At 46.0% G+C, this 25,632-nt stretch overlaps 1 protein-coding gene across 4 annotated transcripts; it reads left to right on the forward strand.

Moving 5' to 3' along the window:
* Positions 1 to 3,098: 3,098 nt before the first annotated feature.
* Positions 3,099 to 25,074, forward strand: FHL1 (four and a half LIM domains 1). Of its 4 annotated transcripts, XM_081336582.1 has the most exons (7): positions 3,126 to 3,177; positions 3,805 to 3,865; positions 19,267 to 19,448; positions 20,282 to 20,459; positions 20,963 to 21,132; positions 22,241 to 22,427; positions 23,330 to 25,074. In XM_081336582.1, exons 3-7 carry the CDS (start codon positions 19,293 to 19,295, stop codon positions 23,482 to 23,484), a joined length of 846 nt encoding a protein of 281 aa, XP_081192708.1. In that variant the 5' UTR covers positions 3,126 to 3,177; positions 3,805 to 3,865; positions 19,267 to 19,292; the 3' UTR covers positions 23,485 to 25,074. The 4 variants fall into 4 exon arrangements, with proteins under 4 accessions (XP_081192707.1, XP_081192708.1, XP_081192709.1 ...); XM_081336581.1 differs by lacking the exon at positions 3,805 to 3,865 and having other exon boundaries at positions 3,099 to 3,177; XM_081336583.1 differs by lacking the exon at positions 3,805 to 3,865 and having other exon boundaries at positions 3,150 to 3,173.
* Positions 25,075 to 25,632: the final 558 nt, after the last annotated feature.

A 25,632-nucleotide genomic window follows, 5' to 3' on the forward strand; every position in this document is an offset into this window, starting at 1 on the left:
GTTGCTGTATGCTCACTCTGTAAACCGCTTAGAGAGAGCTGTAAAGCACTGTGAAGCGGTATATAAGTCTAAGTGCTATTGCTATAAAACATCCAACAACGATAGCAAGCATTGTCTAATTAACAGTCAATTCTTTAGAACAGTGTTGCTTAGCCTTAGCAATGTTAAGATGTGTGGACTTCGGTTTCCAGAATTCCCCAGGCAGCATGCAGACCATACTGGGAAGTGAAGATCCAGGTTTGGATCAACAACTTTATGAGGAAGTATTAAAGCACTGAGGAAATGTTTTATAGGGAAACAAAGTGAGAAATATGGAAAGACACGATCAAGTTAACAAAACTCCTGCATGGCAAATAAAAATTAGGGAAAGGAATTTTGTTTCTGGTTTCCAAATCCTGCAACCTTGGCTAACTCACAAGGCTGGATTGGGGGAGTGGGGGAGGAAAGAAGCAAGCAAACAATGAAGCAAGCAAGCAAGCTAACAAAAAGGAAGGAAGGGAGGGAGGGAGGGAGGGAAGAAGGAAGGAAGGAAGATGGGTGAGAGAAAGGAAGGTAGGTAGGAAAGCATGTTTCCCTCATGCTGCATATTTATATAACTGAACCAGGGAACCACCAGACAAAGAGGTCCAAACACAGGAACAAGTCAGGGTTTCTTTAATTATGTTTCAATCGCAACAGGCCAATCCGTATTCCACTTGCAAACCATTCCACTCTCCGGCTAGTAGTTACGATGCCTCTATTTAGTTATCTACAGTTTCCTCCCCCCACCCCTCAAACTCCCAGGGCTTTGAGGAGGACAATTTCCCAGGATGCCCTTCTGAGTCTGCCAGCGATGCTGCTGCATCCCAACACCAGCCTGCCAGACCTCCGCAGCCTGCTTGGCTGCCCATCCCACGGGAAGGAAGAGAGGCCAGGGAGACCGCAGCCCTGCGATTCACGCCTAGCCCTCAGTCACCTGGTCTTCCACGAGGGGCGCAAGACCCTCGCCCTTCATTCGGGAGGGTCGCCTGGCACTTTTGCAGCTCCGTCCCTGACCACCAACTTTCCTGGAAGCTCTTTTCTCTTTCTAAGAAAGCTCTACTCTTTGTCTTTACAAAACTGAGTGGAAACAAATTTCACCCTAACTTTCTGACGAGTGCGAAGTCCTCATGCGGGATTAAAAAAAAAGGGGGGGGAAAGAGAATTTTGTAACCCAGGGGCAATGAAAGATATGCCCCCTCCTATTTTCCACTGTCACTCATTTTTTTTGGCCTTCTCTCCCCCCCCACCCATCCCAACCTTCAGCATAAAAATTCCTGGTGGCTGAAGTCACTTCCCTTCAGCGCAATTTTATCTAAACTGTTTATAAGCCGTGGGTCAATTCTTCTGAATAGTGACAATGTGGTGGGGAGCAGGGAGGAACTGAACCGAGGGCTGGCTGGTTCCTGCCAAGCCTTTTATGGCACTAAAAACCAGTTTTTCTGGGTGCCAAGGGCTGCTTTCAGAGTGCTGATTTTACGAGCACAGCCACCACATTTGCACCCAAATCCTACAATTGTCATCTTTCCCTGTTACAACTTGGAACCTCTTCCGAAAGGTTGGCTAACAGGGACCCTTTTTCTGGGGAGGGGAAAATTGTTCCTTTTTGCTTGCTTTTCAAAATCTGTTTGTCATTCTGCTTTTGGTCATCACAATACAAAAAAGATACCCAGACTCTGGAAAGAGTGTAGAGAAGAGCAACAAAGATGGTTGGGGATCTGGAGGCTAAACTATATGGTGAATGGTTGCGGGAACTGGGTATGTCCATTCAAAGAAGGACTCAGGGAAATATGATGGCCGTGTTTTAATATTTGAGGGGCTGCCACAAAGAAGAGGGGGGGGGGGTCAGCCTATTCTCCAAAGCACCTGAAGGCAGAACAAGAAGTAACTAATCAAGGAGAGATCCAACTTAGAATTAAGGAGCAACTTCCCGACAGCTAGAATAATTAATCAATGGAACAGCTTGCCTTCAGAAATTGTGTGTGCTCCATCACTGGAGATTTTAAAGAAGAGATTGGACAGCCATTTGTCTGAAATATTATAGGGTCTCTTGCTTTAGCAGGGGGTTGGACTAGAAGACCTCCAAGGTCCCTTTTTATTTTGTTTGAAGGGTTTACCTTCCACCTTGCCAAAGACTTGTTCAGACTTGCAGTGAAGCTGACCTCAAATTGGAGAAAAGCACATCTGCAACCCCAGTGATGTCCACACTGCTCAGGCAGGAAGCCCTAGACCAGGGGTAGGCAACCTCGGCTCTTTTATGACTCATGGACTTCAACTCCCAGAATTCCGGGAGTTGAAGTCCATGAGTCATAAAAGCTTGGCTGGCTCAGGAATTCTGGGAGTTGAAGTCCATGAGTCATAAAAGAGCCGAGGTTGCCTACCCCTGCCCTAGACCATGTCAGACAAATGCCTCTCCAATCTCTACTTAACAGCCTTCAGTGTTGGAGCACCTACAACTGCTGGAGGCCAGTAGTTCCACTGGTTAATTGTTCTCACTGTCAGGAAATTTCTCATTAGTTCCAGGTTGTTTCTCTCCTTGATTACTTTCCATCTGTTGCTTCTTGTCCTGCCTTCAGGTGCTTTGGAGACTAGGTTGACCCCCCTCTTCTCTATGAAAGCCCCTTGATAGCGGCCAACAATCTTTTTTCAGGTGGACATCGCTTGGCGGATAACAGCCCCAAGGACTTGAGCAGTGATCCATGACCCCTCTGTCCCAAGGATTCTCTTCTGTCCCAGAGAATGACAGAGCTGGAAGGGACCCTGGAGATCCTCTAGTCCAACCCCCTGCTCAGGCAGGAGACTCTGTACCCTTTCGGACAAGTGGCTGTCCAGTCTCTTCTTTAAAACCTGCAGTGTTGGAGCACCCACAACTTCTAGAGGAAAGCCATTCCACTGGTTAATTGTTCTCACTGTCAGGAAATTTCTCCTTAGTTCCAGGTTGCTTCTCTCCTTGGTTAGTTTCCATTTGTTGCTTCTTTTCTTGTGTCTTTCTTTTCTTTTTTGCTTCTTTTCTGTGCCCAGCTCCCTCCCTCCCGGGCTCCACCCTGTATCAACTGGCTTTTTAGTTCCTGCCCTGCCTTCTCGCTCTCCTGCACATCGGCTTCTGCAGAGGCTCTCCTGGTACCCAAACAGCTGCTTAGAAGACACTGCCGGCGGTGGGTGAGTCGGTCCCCCCCCCGCTTCCTCTCTAGCATCTCCTTCTGCATCCCGGTGGACGAGCTGAGGTTTGGGGGTCCTCTTGGCAAGTTAGGGGACACCGCAAGAAGGCAATGCGTTCTGGAGGCTTAGTTGGAACAACCCAAGCCGAGTCAAAGTTCATTCTTTACTAAGCTGGAAGGAAAGGAGAATTGCATTCCTTCCTCCCTTTAAAAGAGGAGATTTAATTTCAGCTTAATTTCCTTCCCTGGCATCCTAAGGAGGCTATCCAATATGGGTTGGCAAATTAAAACTTTCCGTTCCCTGGGGGCTTTGGATGCAAATATTTCACATCATGGGGACGACCGGTCCTCCAACTCTCAGCTAGAAGCACAGGCTGGGCTGTGGCTTCTGGGGGATGTAGTCCTAACCCATCCACCACGGTCTTTAAGACCAGGAAAAAAAAGAGGGATATTTTGCATGCTTCACACAATTAAGGTTGCTAAACCTGGAGAGTGCATTAAATCTGTCCCTCTCTGTTTCGTTTGGTAGTTCTGCTCAAACTTTTGGTGAAGAGACCTGATGCTTGTAGTTTTGCAAATCCCTTTTGCTGAGGTGGGAAAATAATACTTTTGTCCTTTCCTACCCCAGTGTTATTTCTGGGACCATTTTTCAAGTTTGGTATCGTCTGAAATTGCAAGAGAGAAGCAATGTAAGTCCATAGGACTCAAAGATCAGGAGGAATCTGCTGCCACCTATTTCTAACTGTGGTTAATTTGTTTTAGTAAAAGGCACAAACTTTTGTGACCTATCGTGTACTTCCTCAAGTGTGATTATGTATTTTAATAAAGTTAATTGGAACAGGTGCTAGAAACCCCCTCCTAATTTCCAAAGAAAGCCAGAGGTTTTAAATATCTGTCTTTGCATGGTAAGCCTTTCAACTTGTTGTCTCTTGCACTAACGCTAAGAAGCTAAACTTGGGTGTGATCAGCTCCTTGAGAAGTCTCTGAGTTTGTGTTTTGTAGATGGCAAATAGGACTTGAACAGTCAGGGCACAAAAAAAATAAAATTATGGTCTGCAGATCCCTGGTTTGAACCATGTTATCACTGGCACAAGTGTTAGCTAACCCTGGGAAAGGTTGGTGCGGTGAGGGTGTGTTCCCCCTCTTTTAGTTTTTTAACTTTTTAACTTTTAACACAGTAACCCTGTCTTCTAATTCTTGTTTCAACATTGTTCTTATTGATGCTATTATGTTTTGTGTTATGCTTTCATCAGAACCGCCTGGAATTATTTAGATGAGACAGGTGGCATAGAAAAGAGATGAATAAGAAAATAAATAAATGGATCCCCCAGTATTTATTTATTTATCGATTCAATTCTGAAACCGCCCATCTCCCTCACAGAAAGCGCATACAAAAACAAGCATGAAAAACCCTTCATTTTTAAAAATTGCCTATAAATGAAACAGGGGAAGATGGAAACTAGTTTAAGCTATTGTAAAAGATAGCGAGGTTGACATCATGTCTGGTTTATTTGCTGATTTTTTTCAGGAGAGACATGAACGCAACGTAATTTCCCAACTGTATTTCCCAATTCACAAAATCAACCCTGTTTCCAGGATACGGAATAAACACTTTTGATAAATGGTAGGATTATTCTAGAGCAATGCAGCAGGACCTTATTAATGGCATCAGGGCAGCATTAAATTCAACCCTGATTTGTCCCAAAAGTTTTAACTGTTTCCCCTTATATCGTTTCCTTACTGCTAAATCTTCACCATCCCCCAGACTTGTTGTCAGTAAGGGCCCAGCTTGGATCACTTCCTTAACTCAACTGCAATTAAATTTACTGACTTAGTTTTTCCAGCGCACACGAATAGTTTGCGTGTTTGTGTGTGAAATGCGCAGATATTCATTTTGGAGTAATTTGCAAAAAATGGACAAGGTCCTAGCTGGCTATAGTCAATCTTGAAAACTAAGCAGGATCAGATCTGCTTTATTTTTATATTATTAGATTTTTATGCTGCCCATCTTGCCAAGATGATTCTTATATATTTATTATCGTGTTTATCCAGCCCTTATTATTTTTTATAAGTGACTCCAGGCAGTGAACACACCTAATATTCCTTCCTCCTCCTATCTTCCCCAATAACAACAACAACAACCACCCTATGAGGTGGGTTGGGCTGAGAGGGAGGGACTGGCTCAAGGTCACCCAGCTGGCTCTCATATCTGAAGCAGAACTAGAACTCACGTCTCCTGGTGCCTTCACCATTAGGCTCTCTCTGAAAAACTCAGAGTTGCGGGCTAGTTTTTCTAGATGAAGGCATACAGGTTTTGCCCTTATGGCTTTGTTGACAGAGTCATTTCCATTGACTGATTACTAGTAAAACAGGTTTTCAAAGTCAAAGGGAACTTTACACCAAACAGCTAGAAATGGCTTAAGTTTTACTCCTTGTAAAACTGGACTACTGTTTCCAATTGACTATTACTTCCCTATTTCTTTGCTGTGGACTGAAAGGGTTTTGCCCTGGACAGACATCAAGGAGGGCTCTAGAGCATTTCAATAGTTACACTCAACTTCACAACAGTACCGGCTGACTTGCCAATCTTTTGACTTCAGAATTTTTTATTGGTTGCATTCTGGACTGACCACTGGGGGGGGAGGCAGAGAAATTTAGTTCAGGAAAAAAACTACCCTCTGCTGCCCTCTGTAGGTTGCCTGGATGCATGGCTTATTTGGTAAATGGAACAATTGAGATGTATCAATCTAGGCACCAGCAAAATCAGATTTAACTCCTGTTCCTCCCAGTCGCTGCACAGAGGACGACCTGGGTTGGCTCATGCCATGGATAACATAGACCCTCCTGTGTTTCTTGCACCCGGCTCTGAGAACAGGAACAGGAACTAAGGGTTCTGCCCAATAAATAGTTTCCCAAGTCCAGAATCTCCCTTGGCTTCACAGAAAGAGCCCTGCCTTCTGAGGCCAAACAACCTGGTTCCCAAATGAAGTTTCATTGGATCAATTTATTTGTTTATTTAGACTTGTGGACTTCAACTCCCAGAATTCCCCAGCCAGCCAAGTCTGGGAGTTGAAGTCTACTTATCTTAAATTTGCTAAGGTTGCCTTAAACCCTTTATATACGGTAGTTGCTCACCTCACAGCCAGCAAGAGGATTAAAACTCAAATTGCAAAACTGCCCTTTTGGGAAAGGGATGCCTGGAAGGGTGTTTGATGGATAAAGTGGACTTTGGGAAGGAAAGAAGAAAAAAAAAGGTCAGGAATGAGGAGTAAATAGCAAGCATCTCTTGAAAACAGCTGCTATAAATCTGTTTATTTCATTTCCCATCTGGAGGGGTGAAGGGAGCTTGTCCTGAAAAGCTCTTGATTTCTATTCCAAATTATAGGAGGGCATTTTAACCCTTCGCTCATGGTACTTATTCAATATCTCTCTTGCTTATCCTTGTAAAAGGGACAACAATCCCCAAGAATAAATTTATTCCCGTAAGAAAAGATCCAGCATATTGCCAGGCAAACAGGCAATAAGAACTATTCTGTTTAATTAAGAGCAATTAAGACTCAGAGGCCTTCCAGGCATTTCGGGTGACGGTACCCATAATCCCCAGCCAACTCTGCTTGTTGGATGCCGTTTTGCTTTTTTTAAAGCATGAGAAGTTTGCACATGTGAAAGAATACTATTTTACACTTTCTCAGCATGATTTTCAGCCTTGCAGGGGCTAAATTTCTGCAGTTGTATTCCCCTATCACAAGTGTTGGGAGAATGAAGGGGTGGGGGGCTACTCAGCCATCCCCACCCCACCTGTTTTATTTTCAAGGCAAGAGTCAGAATAAATCCCGGCTCCATCTCTGGAATGAGCCATCCAGGCATCCTCTAATTATAAATCTTATTTAAGAGTGGGAAAATAGTTTACATTCTTCAGAGCCAGTATAAAATTATAAGACACAATATCAGCCCCCAGGACAACAAATCTTTCAGATTCCACAATCCTTTCTATTGGGAGAATAAACCAGAGCCTCTTCCAAGGGGGGGGGGATTGCCGATGTGTCTCTGCCTGATTCCCTGCTCAAAAGGGATTCCGGTGCTTCCCGGTATGAGTTGCTGTTCTCCAAATTTTCGCCACCGGGAATGAGAGATTTGAGTCAGATGGCTTTTGTGGCACCGACTGTCCCCACAGGTCAGTGGTGGGGTGACCTGCCCCCTCCCTCTCTGGGGCAGTGATAGGAGATGGCAGATAACTCCACTTCACCTGTTGTATGAATCAGGAAAGCTTGAGGCCTCAAGAGTGCCTTTCTCCGCTCCCCATCTTCTTTAGCCTCTGACCCCCGTCTTCTCTGCCTGGATTCACACAACCCATTTGAAGCCACGAATCAGGCAGCCATTTCAGTTGGGCTGTTTGAGTGAAGCCAGCCGATGCTGTGGGCCGAAGGCTTGGGAAGCGAAGCCAGCCTTGGCAAACGTGTCAAAGCAAACTAAGGGTGAAGTTTTTATTTTGTGTTCTCTTCCCTCTTTCGTCAGCTCTTCTGTCTTCTCCCTTTGTTTCTCCAGATGCCTCCCGGGTGGGGGAGCAGGACTGGACTTTGTGGGGGGGCATTTTATTTTTTTTAAACGGGAGCATGGTGTTTTGGTGCTACTGGGTGTGGAGCTACTGGGATCTCTTTTCAAAATAAAATAAGGAGATCTCTCCTTCATCCATCTTTGATGCCCCTTGCAAATGCTTTGAAAGCAGGGGTGCCAATAGGGGCCCCCCAATTCCATATCTAGCCTCCTTCCCCCCAAATGTTGCTGAGAACTTCTCAAGATCTCTACTCAACCCTCAGACTTGGCAAGTACCTGCTGTGGCCAGGGACCGTCAGGGTATCCAAGGTCAGGCCCTTCGTGGCTTTTCTCCCTGGCTGCCAGACACGATTTGCTGTTCTCCTCTGTGGAGGTCTGACCTTTCTACGCCCCAAAACCTTCAGAGGCCTCCAGCCTTTTTACCTTATTTCCTTGTCCCCAAAGTTGGGCGTCAAGGGCACCCCGTGGACAATGGGTGAGGGGTCTCTGAAAGGCGAATTGATCACCAGGAAGACCTTTTTCTTCTAATAGCCTGGACGAATCCAGTTCTTCTCCAAACTCAAAAGAATTGTTGCTCTTTGACCTTTCGGTCCTGGATGTCTCAAGAGGACCATCCTGATCCTGTAGCCCATCTTCTTTGATCTGGGGTGTCTCGTCTCATCCTACCCACAAATTAAGTCTTAACCATAAAACCAGGATTTTCTTTGTGGTGGCCCTCAACTCTGCCACATCTTCTCCAAGAACGGAGCCCGGGGCCAAACCTCAGGCTATTCGAAAACCCTGATTTCGTGGCCTGACATGTTCTCAAGGTTATTTCCCTGCTTAATTTTGCTTCTTTATTCATTCTCTTTTATCGCACCCTTCTTACTATTGTTTTCCCAGCTCAGACTATTTTTATGAGTAGTGGGAGACTGCAAAATTGATAAAAGCAGTGCATTAAAACCTGTGCTGGCAGGTGATACCTTTGAATCAAAGATCATTGAATGCATTAGGGAGCTTAAGTCATCAATGGAATTCATTTTGGAAATTACATGTAATTAAAATAGCTGCATTCTCCCCCCACCCCCATTTTTGTTTGTTTGTTTGGCATGCAGGAAGTGGTCAGCCACAGAGGCCTTTAGCTGTGCAAAAATCACACCTCCCTGATAGCCGGGCGCCCTTTTGTCCCTTCCCTTCCCTTGACCCCACCCCAGCCCCCGAGATCTGCATTCTTGGTGTCAAAAGAGCCAAGGAAGAAATCCATTCTAAACAGATGACTCATGGGGATTTTTTGAGAGCGGCTGGCCTTCTCGCCAAGTCCTAATTTAAACCATAAATTCGTACCCTGACGTTAACAAGGGGGCTGATAATGTGGAAGGCTGGACTTTCGGAGCCAAAGAGGGAACACGATCCGGGCATGAAGCTAAAAGTATGCGGGAGATTGAGCCGGAGAGCTTTTCCTTGCACAGATTACAGCTTTGGGTGAAAAAGAAAAAATGCAAGAGTTGGCAGAGACCTTGCCTCTTCCCACCTCGCAGACTGTTTGGAGATGCAGAGAGGCAAAGTCTCTGCTAACCGATAAAGTCTGGGTTGTGTTATTGTTGTCGTTACCTAAACAGACCTGCTGCCAGAAACCCGAAGCCCCATCTATCATGTATATTGGAAAATGAAAAGGTTTCTGGGTGACTCAGTGTGATTTTTTGAAGGAGGCAGGAGGGAAAACATTTAAATTTTCAGGGTCCGTGTTGTTTAGACATTCTTTTTAACTAGTGTGTTTCTGCCAACTGTGAAGCGGACAACGAACCAATCAAACGACACACATTACGAAGCAGTGTTCTCATCACATCTCTGGTGCCTTGGCAGCTAACATTAAGGTGCTCTTTCAGGTGTGAAAAAGTAAAGGCTTCATTGAGCTGGGTGCCACTGCAACCTTCACAGTTTTCCAGGCAAAAATATAGACACGGCTTGCTGTGACAGCCTTCTGCTTAAAGCATACAAACAAACTTCCAAGTCTAGTCTCCAGCGTTGGCACTTCCTGGTGGTGTCCTAATCTCAATACTCATTGAGTTAGATCCTGCTTAGCTTTGCCCAAATTAGCCACAGTTGGCTAAATAAAGCCTCCACCAAGTTGAGCGAAGGAACAACCCTGCTGGTTTCTTGGCCTCAGAAAACATTTGCAACCTTCCAAGACGGTTATTTATTTAGTGTGGAGTCATGAATGCATTGGGACTTAAAAGCTTTCCCCAAAAATAAAACTAAAAAAACAACAACCTTCCATTGAATCCTGAAGTCATTACTCCAGATGGCTGTGGATTATGGAAGTTGGTGTCCAATATTTTTGAAAGGCACCAGATTAGGAAGGAGGATACAAATCTCTTGAGGCTTGAGAGATGCATAAAATTCAAGGAGGTTGCCAGGCAACAACCAGAACTTCAGCGCCTAGCAACTGCCAGATCCTCCCTCCTATATCCTGAGAGCATCCCAGGAAGTGGCCTAGGACAGGAGACCTCTGGTTGCCCACATGAACGGGAGCAACCCTGGGGAAGAGGAAGGCAAAACTTTCAATGATGAAGATGAAACATTCAAGGATGAAGATGAAGGCAAGCTTTTATGGACCATTGGTGAATAAGAAATAAAAGCAGGGGCATAATGGGGCCTTGACTTATCTCTGCTGACCCAAAGGGCACAACCTTGTTCTATAAATTTGATATTTGTGTGCAAGCTGCAAGAAAGTTGGTGAAGGGATTGAGGAAGAGCCATAGATTTCCCAATTATTCCTAAAAGACCTTGAATGGAAGGGTTCTGAAGGTGTCTTCGGTCGCACAAGGAACTGGGCCAGTCCACTGACAGGCAAAGAGGCATGCAATGAAGCATGGTGAGGTGTCCCATGGGAGTTTTTGCAAAAGCAGCCGTCTCTGGCATCTGGCTGAGCTTTTTAGGATAGCCTCTTAGCAAACCCAGGAGTTGCATAAAAGTAAAGGGAGATTTAACAATCTAGAGCTGAAATTTTATAAAAGGTTAGATTTTAAGGAAGACTCAGTACACTTTCAGCTGGTGGAGAGCTTAAACTCTGCTTTAAATTCTGTTCTGTTTGAAGTCCTCCAATCTGTTCTAATCTAAATTAATTCCGCAGAGTAACGTCTACTGGGAGTTGTGCTGCAGCCCATTTTGCTTCCATCCCCACAGAGTTGTATCCAGAGGATATCAAATGTCTTTCCCTTCAGATTTTCCCTCTGAGTCCCAGTTCGCCCTCAACTATTAAGTTTGGGTCCTTCAACCTCATTTTTTCTCATCACAAGCGGTTGGGGGCTCTCCTGCTAGTTAGAGAAACTGTCCCTGGACATTCAATCTGGTTGCCTCCTTCTGTGTGTGTTGAGTTGCCTTCTCAACACCATGGAAATTAAACCCTTGTGCTGGCAGGGTTGCAAAGGGATTAGGTCCTCCTTCAAGTGAGGATGCCTTTTTTTGTGTTTGGCATGTTCTTGTGGAGAGGTAGAGGACGATGGACCAAAGCCCAAAGAGTACTTTTAGGACACCATTTGGCCTGTCTCGATGCCAAAGATAGCAGACTTCATCCGGACTATTTGCAGGATAACCTTTGCAGATAATCCTTCCCAATAGATTCCACTCCATTGAGTCGTTGGAAAGCTTTGTTCTTCTTATAGAGAAATGACAGATGGATAGTGACATTGGTTGGGACTGTCCCATTCGCCACCATCATCGCTGGGGTCCAGATTTGTATCTCTCTTTTTCTGCAACAGTTCACATCACCATGCATCCATCACTCCTCCAGCTGAGACTGTTGCGAGTTGTTGAAACTTTGGAAAAAGTGCAGAGAAGAGCAACAAAGATGATTAAAGGGCTGGAGACTAAAACATATGAAGAACGGTTGCAGGACCTGGATATGGCCAGTCTAGAGAAAAGAAGGAGTGACATGATGGCAGCATTCCAGTATTTGAGGGGCTACCACAAAGAAGAGGGAGGAGGATCCACCTATTTGCCAAAGCACCAGAAAGCAGGACCAGAAACAATGGATGGAAAATAATCAAGGAGAGAAGCAACCTGGAATTAAAGAGAAAATTCCTGTGAGAATAATTAACCAATGGAACAGCTTGCCTTCAGAAGTTATGGGTGCTCCAACACTGGAGGTTGATTGATTGATTGATTGATTTTCCTAACAGTGTGGTGAAATAGGTTGAGCTGAGTCATCTGATGGCTGGAAGTGGATTTGAACATGGAACTCTAGCCCATCATGGCAGTGGTTCTTCTTGATCTTCTTGGTCTTGAGGAGACAAACTCCTTTTTTAAAACTTCCATACTGTTGGCTACAACTCTCCCCAAAGCAAACAGCTGGCCAATTCATCCCCTTGAGAATTCCAGAATGCTGTAAATTGATCTTTCCAGATGTAGGACAACCAGTTGGCTGGACATTCCTCCTTGTCTTACAAGCAGAAACAATTGCTTTCTGTGCTATTTTTAGGTCGGTTGTTTTGCTCCCAAGGGCAAAAAAACTGTTGGGTGTCTATTTTTTGTATTCCAAACATGAGCATACTTGTACCTACTGTACAGGCGAAGGTGTATCCCACAAAGACCAACTTTTTACATCTTCACTTTTGCATCTTTTCAGTGCATATGGGCAATGCTCGTTCCCCAGGCTGGTCACTGTGTAGTGGATTTTTTATTGGATGGTGTTGGGTGCCAAGGACAATAGCAACGAGGAGCTTAGAGAAGATCATACACCATTTATGGAGCAGCCATGAAGAGCTGTCAGAGCTGAGCTGGATCAGGTGACCCCATTCGTGTGATGACTGTCTCATGAATCCTCTTCTTTAATTTTGGTCTTCTTCCATGGAAGGCATCTTGCCAACAACCTGGTAGGGCAGCTGAGGCCAAGAGGGCAGGGTGTCTGCCAAGAGGTCGTTCTGGGAAGTTCAAATCTGAGTGAACCATTTATGAAGAATGGAGAAGAATGAGTTGGCATTTGTTAAAATCTTATCCACCAGAGACATCCTGGTTTGTTTTGTTTTACACTTGGTTTTATTCACTATCCTGCTCCATAAATATTTGCTCTTCTCTTTGGCTTCTGCTAAAGTCCCACCTGTTGTTGAAATGAAACGTCACTGCTGGGTTGCTAAGAGGTCCCTGGCAGAGAGAAGACTGGACACCATCAATCAACTTTAGCTTGGCATCGTAGCACTGCAGGCCTTTTGATCTTCTCCCTCTCTCTGTGCCCAGTCTTTGCGCTGCTAATCTGGGTCAAACCTGGGACACTTTCCAAAGCAAGAAAAATGAACTGTTGAGAAGCCATATGGAGCAACTCCTGTGTAAAAGAAATGTTCCAGCATTTTCACGCCGGCTCTTCTTCTCTTCATATTCATTATCCTGGGAAGCCATCTTCTCTTTTAGACGCCATCCACGTTTCTCTTGGAGAGGGCGCTCTCACATTCTGCGCCAGGCCAATGATTTGGCCCGGCCTTTCTTTCCAAATGAAACCATAACAGCACCCAGTCCTTACTGGCATTGGAACAGCCCTCCCCCCTCCTCACGGAAGGCACATATAGGTTGTCCGAATGTGAAACGTTATCCCAAAGTTTAGATGTGATGCCCTTTCCATTCTCCCTGCAGAGTTTCTCCATTTGCCGAGAGTGACTAATGATTCATTCATACTGGGGCTCTTTTCATTCTCTGGTGCCAAATGATGGGGAAATGTGAGAAGGTCCTGCTCATCATTTCCCTTTTAGGATTTAGGGAAGACCCTGGTTAGGAAAACTCAGTGGGATCACCCCCTAGACCTAACCAGCAATCAGGCCAAACCCTGACCTTGAGGTAAAGCAACGTTTGCAGGGATTGGGCATGTCTAGTTTAATGAAAAGAAGGACCAGGGACGACATGATACCAGTCTTCCAATATTTGAGGGGCTATCATAGAGAAGAGGGGGTCAACCTATTCTCCAAGCACCTGAAGGCAAGAAAAGAAACAACGGATGGAAACTAATCAAGGAGAGAAGCAACCTGGAACTAAGGAGAAACTTCCTGACGGTGAGAACAACTAATCAGTGGAATTGCTTGCCTCCGTAAGTTGTGGGTGCTCCAACACCGGAGATTTTTAAGAAGAGACTGCACAACCATTTGTCCAAAATGGTTGAGCAGGGGGTTGGACTAGAAGGCCTCCAAGGGCCCTTCCAGCTCCTCTATTCTGACTGATTGAATTGCAGACTCCCTGGACCTCAGAGCATCAGTTCATGTGATCATCCCTTCCAGTCCGGGCAAAAAGAAAAATGGGGAGCAGGACAGTGGCCTGGATGAGTTAAGAGACCCTCAAGTCATTGCTCAGTGGCCAATTGGAAACCAACGTTTGTCAGAGGCAGTTTCAGATGTCACAGCAAATTTTGTGGAGGGCTATAATCTTAACGATGACTAATGGTAGATGAACTTTAAGGCCTGTGCTGAGCAGTTGGGGGCCGAATGTCTTCAGATGTTATCACCTCAAATTTATGTGAAATGGATAGTTTGTATTCTACCTTGTCTCCAGTTCACTTTGTGATATCTATCTATATCCATCTGTATCTCTCTCTCTATCTCATCTGTCTTTCATCTGTTCCCTCTCTCTCATCTCTCATCATTGATCAGAATCTCCACTCTTTTTTATTGTTCTTCCAGCTTTTTGTTCCTCCAAAGCTCTGGGGTGAATTCATCTCATTTATGTTTAGAGCAAACTAAGATGAAATAGAATCCATCGTGGGCATTTGAGGGGTGGTGGTGAGTTTCTTGCCTCCCCTTCCCTCCTGGCTCCCCCCTGGCATGCGCCTGACCAGCTGCGGGGGAGGGGGAGGGGGGGAGGGGGGGAGGGAGGGTGGCCCAGCACTCTCTCAGGGCCCCATAACTAATCTTTTATTATGTGGTGCCCTGGCCATCCCCCTTTCAAGATGCTGACCCTGCCTGCTCTTTGCAGCCAATTCTCCAGTCTCAGGTTCCTCCAGGCATTTGAGAGTTTTGGAGTCTGAAGTCGGCAGGTATTTATATGTTGTGGGTGCTTCATTCCGTTGGCTCTATTCTTCTCGCTGGAGATCTCCTAAAATGGTAAGATGTTTTGAGTGGGATGGAGTCCACAGGCCAGGGCGAGGGGTGTGGACATGTGTGGGAAGCCCTGGCCCCCCGTATTAATAGCCTCCCTTAAGTATATGCTGGTGAACTGAGTGGGAGGTCACTCAGCAGCTCCCTTCTCTTGATCCAGCCCAGCCAGGAGCCGATTCGCCCTTACACCAACCAGCATGGCTTATCACCGGCACTCAGGTAACTGGGCACCGGAATCGGTGATGCACGGTGGGAATGGATGAAGAAGCCACAGTTGCTTAAGTTCCCTGCGGGGCACATTTGCTTCAGTGGCCAGAAATGGGGGGGGGGGTTCCTTTCCTTCCTGGCCCTAATTAACTGAACGCCCCTCATCCTGGATTCAGGAGGGCGTTGCAGAAAGTTGCAGGCGGTTGAGGAAGCTCTTAAGGCTGCAGAAAAGAACTCTGCATGGATTTCTTTTCCAGTTTTGGATGCAGGCGTGGTCCTCCTTAGCGCCGCGATAGGTTGCTTTTTGCAAAAACTAAAATACTTCTACAGACCTTAAAAAGAAAGCAAGCCCAACGGAGGATTTTGGATGAGGCAGCTTCAATCTTTTGCAACTTTGCTTGAATGGAATTCAACCCCTGACGCTTGGAGATTTCCTGTGCTAACCGGGACACCAAGCTAACCAGCTCCCATTCAGACGGAAAGGCTGTAAAGCTGACTTGATCCTCAGAGGTTTCCTACAGCCATTTTATTCTACCTGTTTTACAGCTTAGGTCAACTGAGGCTCAGAGTCAAAAGCCCTGATAGGCAGTTAAAAGCCAATTCCTTAGCCACGGCTGGAGGGGGTGGAAAATCCCTGAAGGTCTCTCATTCAGGATTTGGATTAATTTGTGTTGGTTATTTACTCTCTGGCTGGCTCCCTTTCTGAAAACATGCACCCCTTCCTCTGCCAGAGGACTTCCTTCCCTCCCACCTTGTAAGAGAAAATGTCTTTGGGGGGGTGGAATTAAAATGGAAAATCGGGGCAGGTGCAACGTGGCACAATCAGGATTAGATGCCTTCTGCACAAGGTTTTATTTTGGATTTTCGAATGGGGTTGCAGGTACGATGCTATACCTGAATGGCCAGGATTTGAATACCCAGCCAATCAAGAGCAAGGAGACACATCAAATGCTCTGATGCCAAAGCGTTTCACCGCTAGCAGCTGGCGGTCTTCTGGTTAATCTCATCTGACCCATCTATTTTGTAGGTCTTCCAAATCGCATCGATATCCCACTGTACGTTTTATGCTTCTGGGCCTCCCTTTAGCCACTGTGTTCTTGCCCCAGTTTACGCTGGTCTGTGGCAGTCGTAAAGATTGGTTTGATTTCACTTGATTTCCACGTTTTGTGCAAGGAAGACTCTGGATTCTGCACCTGGCCCCAATTATTGGCGTCTTTTCATTCATTGATTTCAGTATTGGTCAGGCCTGCTGGTCTTCCTGGATCTAACTTCTGTAAGGCCACCCTTACAGTGATTACCTTAATCACTTCCAAACCAAACTTCTCAATCACGTGGGCTAGAAACCTGTCTTAGCGTGAACATTAATAGTGAATAATGAACAGTTGGATTTTTAGCTACCTGAGCTGTACACTGAGCGTTCATCCCCTCTTCTGCTCAGATGGATTAATACTGCACCATTAGATGCACAGAAAAGAATATATTTTGTCCTCTGATGCTGCCATGCTCGCTTCTTCCTTCCTTCCTTCCTTCCTTCCTTCCTTCCTTCCTTCCTTCCTTCCTTCCTTCCTTCCTTCCTTCCTTCCTTCCTTCCTTCCTCTTTCTTTCTTTCTCTGTATCTCTTGGAAAGTGCTGTCTCTTTTTCTGTGATACTTCAAGGGACACCAAAGAAAGACTGTAAATCAAGGGTCTGTGCAGATTAGCAGTTTTTCTCCCCAAATACCTCATGCGCACATCTTATGCTCTTACAAACTTGTAGAGGCATGGCTAAGACGATTAAAGTCTTTTTTATCCCGTGGCTTAGAAACACCGCTAAAATACTACACAAGAAAAACCAATAATCTCAAAGGACACTATAAAAAAACCCAGCCATTCCAGACAGCAGAAACAGCCTCCTTGGGAACCCCATAAGAAGCTCAGTTCCCACGATGAAGACCCTGACAGGATGGCCGTGTACCTGCTCAGTGGTCTATTTCCATTTGGCTTTAGTTGTTCCACCACGCTTAACCCACCCAGCAAAGCAGTTGCAGCCAAGTCAATAAACCACAGTTCACAAAACCTCAGCTTAATCGCTCCATCACTGGAGGTTTTTAAGAAGAGACTGGACAGTTACTTGTCTGAAATGGTATAGGTTCTCCTGCTTCAGCAGGGGGCTGGACTAGAAGACCTCCAGGATCCCTTCCAGCTCTATTCAATTCAATTCAATTCAATTCAATTCAATTCAATTCAATTCAATTTTTTGTGTAACATGTGAACTCAGCTCCAATTGCTTTCCAGGATTTTTTTTTTAAAAAAACCCACACTCCCGTCCCCATTCTTCATGTTGGAGGACCACAAAGTTCATCTCTCTCGCTCTGTCTCCCCACCACCACCACAGCCCCCACAGCCCTAATGCCTGGAATGCTTTTGTGGCAGGTTTATCACCTTTCTGCAAAATCTCTGGAGAGACCGGCACACATCCTGCCGTGGTGCAGTACTCCCCTTATCAGCCCTGCCCTTCCCGTCTGTGGAGAGGAGAGCGAGAGTGTGCCTGTACACTGTTGCTATGATACAACACACTTTATATAGCAAAGCCAAATTCCAAGTAATCCAGTTAAAGGGCAAATGAGTCAAGAAAACAATGGGGTAATTGCCCTATTTTTAGACTGCAGGAGGGAAAGAATGTGTTGGCAATTAGCACCCTGGCCAGGTTTGCTAGCTAGGTTTTCTTCCCCTTGCCTAGTCTTGCTGTGGATTGCTGGCTTGCTCCGGAGTGACCCAGCGACCATCCCATCTGGGGGATCAAGGTTAAGGTGGTTGGACCTTTTGGCCAGATGAAGAGAAGGGAGGACTTGGTCTTCATGGAAACCCACTTTCAGCCAGATGCTGCCCTCATAAATTTCTTGGGATCAGAAGCTGTTCCCACATTGGTGAGCTTGACTCTTGAGAAGCACATCTACAGGATCTTTGCAGACATTCCCAACTTTTCAGAGTTGGGGAACCCTGTTCAATTTTGGGGAGCACGCAATGGGCTTCGCCAACCCGGGGCTGCAACTTCCCATGTTTTTCAGCCAGCCACATTCTTCTTTCCCCTTTATTCTTTCAATGCACTTCTTGTTTTCACGGAAGACCACGGGAATAGCTCAGCCCAACTCTGTCCTTGCAAATAACACAAGATGGCCAAGGACTTTTTTTTTAATCTGTCAGTCTTTTATTCTGCTACTTCCCCTTTCTTAAAATTTATCTACGATAGCAGCAGCAGCTTTATCACGTTTCCGGTCCTTATGAACCAGAATGGAAGGATGTGGTTAACAGCAACTGGGTCCTGCCCCCTTTTCCCGGATGTGGGTGTGTTGAGGGAGAGCCAGCCTGCACTGTTCTGCCAGTCAGAAATAGTTGGATGAAATCTCCTTGCTTGGTTGACTTTTTTGTTGTTGATGTGGCTTTGCTGAGCATCAAGAGAAGACAGCGAGCTGGGAGTGTTTTAGCTCTCCCTGACGATGCAAAAGTTATTTGTCTCATTTTCTGCAGTTAATGCTAAAATGGACTCTTGGTCCGTCTGGTGTAAACAATGGGGATTCTGGACCACTTCCTCTTGTATCACTTCACAGCTCCCAATCACAGCCTGGCAGCTCAGCAGAGAGGGCCTACCTACCCTCCAGGTTGATCTTTCCACACAGCTGCTGGTGAACCTTGAGCAAAACAAATCCTGCCACACTATGTTAGTCTTCTCAGGCTGTGCTAATCCTGTCGCGCTCAGAGAAACTTGTCCTGCGAGAGTGTCAACACACTGATGCCACCATGCCAGGAGGTTCTGGGGTGTCTACTGTTGGCAATTGCGGATGCTGTGGGCATGACAAGCAACATTGGGGTACATGAACTGGAAACACAAGGCTGGGCCTGGGCAAAGAACCCAAGCAACAGCAGGTTCATTAAATTTAGGCATATCTGAATCGAAGGATGTACTGTATGTACTATATGTAGATATAATGAAGGTTTCCACCTATAATGTGGCTGTGGGGTGGGGTGGACTCTGGGGCTGAGGACTTAAATGGCCAACAAGCTGGAGCGCCAGACTTTTGAAGGACCTTCTCATAATGTCATCTCTGCTGCAGACAAGGAAAGGGCGAAGATAGGCCAGGAAGAGTCTATGGGAAGGTTTCCCAACTTGCACCGGCCCCTTCATGAGAACAGGGTCAACTGTTGTCTTCGCTTCCTGGCTCGGCTTGCATAATGCCCCATTGGGGTGTCCAAGGTTTCCCGCAGTCTTCAACTCTGCCATGTTGTCTTCCTCACTGCAGGTCCCAGCAGCTACACCGTGGGCACCATGTCTGAACGCTTTGACTGCCACTATTGCCGCACCCCACTGCACGGGAAGAAGTATGTGCAGAAGGAGGGACGCCACTGCTGCGTCAAGTGCTTTGAGAAGTTCTGCGCTAACACTTGTGCCGAGTGCCGGAAGCCCATCGGGGCCGATTCCAAGGTAGGGCATGAAGCTGGAATGCCCCTGATTGCAATGGTCGATCCCCCAAATTGCTAAAGGCTGGGTGGGGTCCTTTGGACAATGGAGTGATTTTCTTGACAAGAGAGCAGCCGGAGTGAGGGATTTTGACTGTTGAGTTGGCTGATGGACCTTGCGTGTTACCTAATAGACCTTTTTTGATATTATAATAAAACACATGGGAACTGATTCTTACAATTGCGTGATTTGTTTAATTCCTGCTTTGTAAGTGTGAGAGCTGAGATTTCTCAGGAGGCACAAAAGTTGGGTTCTCATTGAGCTAAATCAGAAGTGTTCAACGTTCTTCAGCTCAAAACTGAACTCCAGTTTCTAGAGAGTTTTCAGGATTCTTTAGGGTAAATTCATGATCTGAAATTTCCATCAAAGATTCAAGGCACTCACTGTGTCCCTTAAAATCTGTCCTACTTTTCTTAAAATAAGAAAAAGGGCCAACCTCTGGGAGAACCTATAAAAAGAGAGTGCTGAAGGTCCGTTCTTTTTTTTATGCCTCTGCTTACAATGGCAGAATCATGGAGTGAAGCTGGCAAGCTGTCACCTACTGACGCTGTCTCCTGGAGTCCTGGGGCAAATGGTAGAAATCGTGAGATCCCACCCCCCTAAGCCATTAAATTAACATTTCATTAAGAAGCTGCAGTGGCTCCATCCATTTTGAACCATTGTTGGTGCAGAAGATCTCATTTCTACTCTCTGATTCCTCTCTGGACCGATTGCACCCAGAAGGTTGGGATGAGCAGATCCCGTTTTTGTCCCTGGGAGAAAGACCCCTTTCAAAACGTTCTCCCTTGCTCTCACAGGAGCTGCATTTCAAGAACCGCTACTGGCACGACAACTGTTTCCGCTGCTTCAAGTGTTACACATCTCTGGTGAACGAGCCCTTCATGCTGAAGGAGAACAACAAGGTGTGGTGCAACAAGTGCACCACCAACGAGGATGCACCTAAGTGCAAAGGCTGCCAGAAGCCCATTGTGGCAGGTGAGGGCGCCGGGAGGGCCAGTCTCCTCCATGGGTGGCTGGTCTTCCTTGATCCCAGAGCAATTTCCACCTTGGAGAGATCTGGGCTGCTTCACCCATCATGTGAAGCCTAACATGACTTCTTTGGGCTGAATCCAGCCCACTGTGGTTTATTCAGCCAACTGTGGCTTAGGAATGGAAGCTTGTGTTGAGTTGAGGTTGATTCCTGGACACCCTCAATTGTGGAAGAGTTCTGCCATAGAGAGCAGAAAGCAACTATGGCAAGAAAGGTCATAAAACAGGGCAAAAGTCCCTGAACAAATGTCTCGCTTAACCACAGAAATTTTCGGCCCAGTTGTGGCCGTAAGTCAAGGACTGTAGTTCCCTGTGATTGAAAGTGTAGACCTTTCCTGAAGAGGTCACCAATGATCTGATGGACGCTTGGTGGCAATTCCAAGTTTTCTTTTCTCAGCTCTGAAGACCTCCCATCTCAGGGACCTTCCCTTCCTCTCCTCTCTTTGCAGGTGACCAGAACGTGGAATACAAGAAGACCGTGTGGCACAAGGATTGTTTCATTTGCAGCCAGTGCAAGCAAGTGATTGGCACAGCCAGCTTCTTCCCCAAAGGAGATGAGATTTATTGCGTTTCTTGCCACGAGCATAAGTTTGCCAAGGCTTGTGTGAAGTGTAAGAATGTAAGTCTTGGGCACCATCGCTCCATTTTTCTTGTTTTCAACTGTTTCTCTCTCTCTCTTTCGGATCTATAGATATGAGAAAATGAAGTTGAAGGTCCCTTCGTTATTCAGAACAGGGCTCTCCAAGCTTGGCAACTTTTAAGACTTGTGGACTTCAACTCCCAGAATGCCTGAGTCAGCCATGGTGGTTGGCTGAGGAATTCTGGGAGTTGAAGTCCACAAGCCTTAAAGCTGCCTAGGTTGAGAAACATCGGACTAGGTGATCCTTCTGATCCCCTCCAACTCTATCATTCGTGTCTGGCTGGGGAATTCTGGGACTAGAAGTCCACAAGTCTAAAAGTTGCCATATTTGGAGCCTCCTGATTTAGAAGGAAGAGACTGCATTAAAATGCACTCTTTGGGAGTTGTATATCCCATTTTCTTTCATTTTCTAGCTTTGCCCAGTGACATCAGAGAATAGGAGGCTAAAAACGAAGGCTGGGTGATTGGTAATGAATTATTCTATTTCACAGAGAAGTTCAGACACTTATTGATAAATTCTAATAGTTCATTTTAAATAGGCCTTTGATGGAGCTTCCTGGCCCTTATTTACAGGATTACATGCAAACATAAGATGTGAAAAGGAGAAATAAATGGATGGGTAGAAAATGATCTAGGTAGGAAAATTCCGTTGCATGCTTCAAAAAAAAAAGTTCTGATTCAGTTTGATAAAAGACAATTTGCTTTAGAAAATCATTTGTAGGGGAACAGAGTTTAAATTAAACCATCATCATTGGAGTCTAGATGTTTGCATTCCTTTAGTGTCCAGGTGGCCAAGATAATTGTGTGAATGTATTGTCTTCCATGGTACAGTCTTTCATTGGTCTGGAATTCAGTGTTTGGTGTTTCAGAAAGATTTGGAGAACGTCTCCTATGGGACTGTTGAGTTGGCCTAGTAAGGAATTCTTGGGAGAATTTTCCTTCCCAAAACAACTTTGGAGAAACAATTCAGTCCCTTGGTCTGCAAATTTGATGGGAGAGTTTCCACAGGGCCTTTGGGACTCAAGGCTAATATTTGTTCCACTCCGTGAACTCAACACTGATTGTTGGTTGGCTGGTTTCTTTTAAGGCCATCACTTCTGGAGGCGTCTCCTACCAAGATCAGCCTTACCATGCCGAGTGCTTTGTGTGTGCCACTTGCACCAAGAAGCTGGGTGGGCAACGCTTCACCGCGGTCGAAGACCAGTTCTACTGCGTGGATTGCTACAAGTCTTTTGTGGCTAAGAAATGCAACGGTTGCAAGAACCCCATAACAGGTAAGCAACCAAGCATCTGCTGAAGGGTTCCAGGTGAACCACGGGGTGGCCACGTTCTTTCTTGCTCTCTCTCCTCTGGAGTGGCAGCACCTCCCTAACTGTGATTAGAATAGAGCTGAAGGGGACCTTGGAGGTCTTCTAGTTCAGCCCCCTGCTCAAGCAGGAGATCCTATACAATTTCAAGTGACAAGTGACTGTCCAAGCTCTTCTTAAAAGACTCCAATGTTGGATCACTCACAACTTCCGGAGACAAAAGCTGTTTCACTGGCTGACTGTTCCCATTAAATGTAAATTTCTTCTTAATTCCAGGTTGCTTCTCTCCTTAATTAGTTTCATCGTTTCTTGTCCTGCCTTCTGATGCTTTGGAAAATAAGTTGAGCCCCTCTTCTTTGTGGCAGCCCTTCAGCAATTGGAAGACTGCTATCATGTCCCACCTAGTCCTTCTTTTCTCCAGACTGGCCATTCCCAAATCCTGCAACTGTTCTTCATATGTTTTAATCTCCAGGCCTTTAATCATCTTAGTTGCTCTTCTTTGCACTTTTTCCCAAACTCTCAACATTTTTTGTAATGCGGTGACCAAAATTGGTTGCAGTATTCCAGATGTGACCTTACTAAGGTTTTATAAAACGGTACTAATACTTCGCGTGATCTCGATTCTATGCCTGTTTATACATCCCAGGATTGTATTAGCTTTTTTGGCTGCTGCCACATACGGCTGGCTCACGTTTAAGTGATCGTCCACCAGGACTCCAAGGTCCCTCTCACAGTTACTGTTTTTGAGCCAGGTTAAGCCTAATCTGTACTCGTACCTTTGGCTTTCTCCTGCCTAGGTGCAACACCTTGCTTTTCTCCACATTAAAGTTCATTTTGTGTGATGCTCTCCGTTCTTTCCTTGTCTCCAGGCTTTGGAAAAGGCACCAATGTGGTGAGCCACGAAGGCCACTCCTGGCATGAGTACTGCTTCAACTGCAAGAAGTGCTCCATCCCCTTGGCCAACAAGCCTTTTGTCTTCCACCTGGAGCAAGTCTACTGCCCCAACTGTGTCAAGAAGCTGTAAGGGGGGGTGGCGAAGCGAAGGGCAGCAGCAGGAACCGCTCAGCTCTTTCCTGTGAAGCCGCTTGGAGATCCCCTCGGCTTGCAAGCGGCCTGGCTGTTAAGCATTTGCATTGTAGCCCCTCCCCAAGGCCCCCCCTTTTGCTTTTCTAAAGGATGTTAAGGCTCTTTTCCCCATTCCCTCTGCAGGCCATGCCCAATAAAGGGTTGACTAACTGCAGCAGCCAGCTCTGCTCTCTTGGCAACCGTAGAGGTGCGGGCTACATCTTACACTTCCCACGTCCTGGCTTCGCATATAGGAGACTAGCAGCTCAGCAAGGGTGAATTCACATGGCTGCTTTTCCAGAACATCTCCCCATCTCCTGGGGTAGATCCCGTGTTGCAAAGCCACAGAAAACAAGGAGGCTTGCAAAGATCTGGCAGCTGGAGAAAAACAGATGTTCAAGGGACTTGAAATAGATGCCCGTTTGTTCTCTCAATGTGCACGACCCAAAGCTCGCTACAGCACCTGTGGGGCACCTTCTTTTTGGGGAAGGCACCTGTCCTCTCTTGGATGTCCATTGAAAACATTCCTGGTCCAGAGACTGGACAATGCTGCACCCGTGGAACAGCCCTGCCACTGGCTAATTTAGCTTTTGCCTCTCAAAGCTGTGATGTTGTGGTCCAAGGACCCTTTTATTCGATGGTGCTTGTCCCAAATTATTTTTTAAATGCAATCACTATTTTTTTTTAAAAAAAACCCACACACACAATATTGTTGACAGCTTCGAGGATTTCCATTTCTTTTACCCAAATATCCATCCTATGCCTAAATATTGAATTTGTCCGTGTTGAGACGGCTGAGGCAACAAACAGCGAGCGGATGCTCCTCTTTACAGGTGCAGATTTTTGAGAGGATACAGGTAGTCCTCAATTTACAACCATACCTTTAGGGTCTGTTTGAAGTTTCCCAGCTGGCTTCCAACAGGCAAAGTCAATGGGGAGAAGCCAGATTCACTTAATGACCATATCGTTCACTTAACTGCCATGATTTGCTTAAACTACCATGGCCAAAACATTGTAAAATCATTTTTTTAAAAAAAGGAAAAAAAAAGATCGTAAATTGGTTAGCAAGGGAAAGTCTGGTCGTAAACCGAGGATTACCTGTAGATCCAAGTGGCCATCTGACTCCACCCTGAAATCTACTAGTTCAGAGAATGGTTTGGGGCTTTCCTTCACTTGGCATTCATATTAATCCACACGAGAGGTCGCAAACCCCCTTTTCCTTGCCTTTTACCCAGAGTGGGCACCTAGTATTGTAGCTTATTTTAACCAGCATTTAACTCCCGGGAACGGCCACGGCTGACTTTAGAATTACTCCACTTAGCCATCCATTTTAACACTTTTAACTCTGCTGGAAAGCAAAAGCAGGTTGCCAATTTGTAGCTTCTTTGGTTCACCCCGAAATGGGCCTTTGTCGACTTGGGCATCGTTCTCAGCTCGAGATGCCGCCCCCCACTCCCTGGGCAGGTGGAAAGATGAGGGTGACGTAGCTGCAATTCTTCCTCTTCTTGTACCAAGGCCTATCCTCCAATAAACAGGATGTTACTGCTTATTTCGACTCAGTGTGGTATTTCCTAGTTATATTTGGGTAGAGTGGGAGATTCATACGGTGTTGAATCATTTGAAGCTGGTTGATACAAAAACGTTTGCTGTTCTTTGCTAGTCTTCCATCCAGAGGGAGGCTGGTACCCCCAAAGCCCCGACTGCGATACCCTCAATTTTAAAACGATGCTGTTTCCCCCTCCATCTCTTCTCTTTTTTCCCCCTGTCTATAATCCTGAAGACAAGAGCAAATGGGTCTTGCCACCAATTCAGCCACTGACCGCTGGTCCTCGTCACCTGGGAAGGTCACAAATGGGGATCATGGCTGCAGAATACGGCAACCCTCGCAAATACACGCCATTTGCCAAGTGCCCAAATTTTGATCCTGTGGCCAGGGGGAGGCTGCGATGGTTATTCTGTGCTGGGATCCACAGCCCTTTCCTCGGTGCCGGTGTAACTTCAAACTGTCGCTAAAGGAAATGGTTATAATTCGAGGATTGTTGACTGTCATCCACCAACTCCCCACCCCCACCTGCTATCTCCAGTAAAGTCCAGGTGCCTGGCAATT

This window comes from Vipera berus (genome assembly GCF_964194415.1).
Source record: "Vipera berus genome assembly, chromosome: 11".
Lineage (NCBI taxonomy): Eukaryota > Metazoa > Chordata > Lepidosauria > Squamata > Viperidae > Vipera > Vipera berus.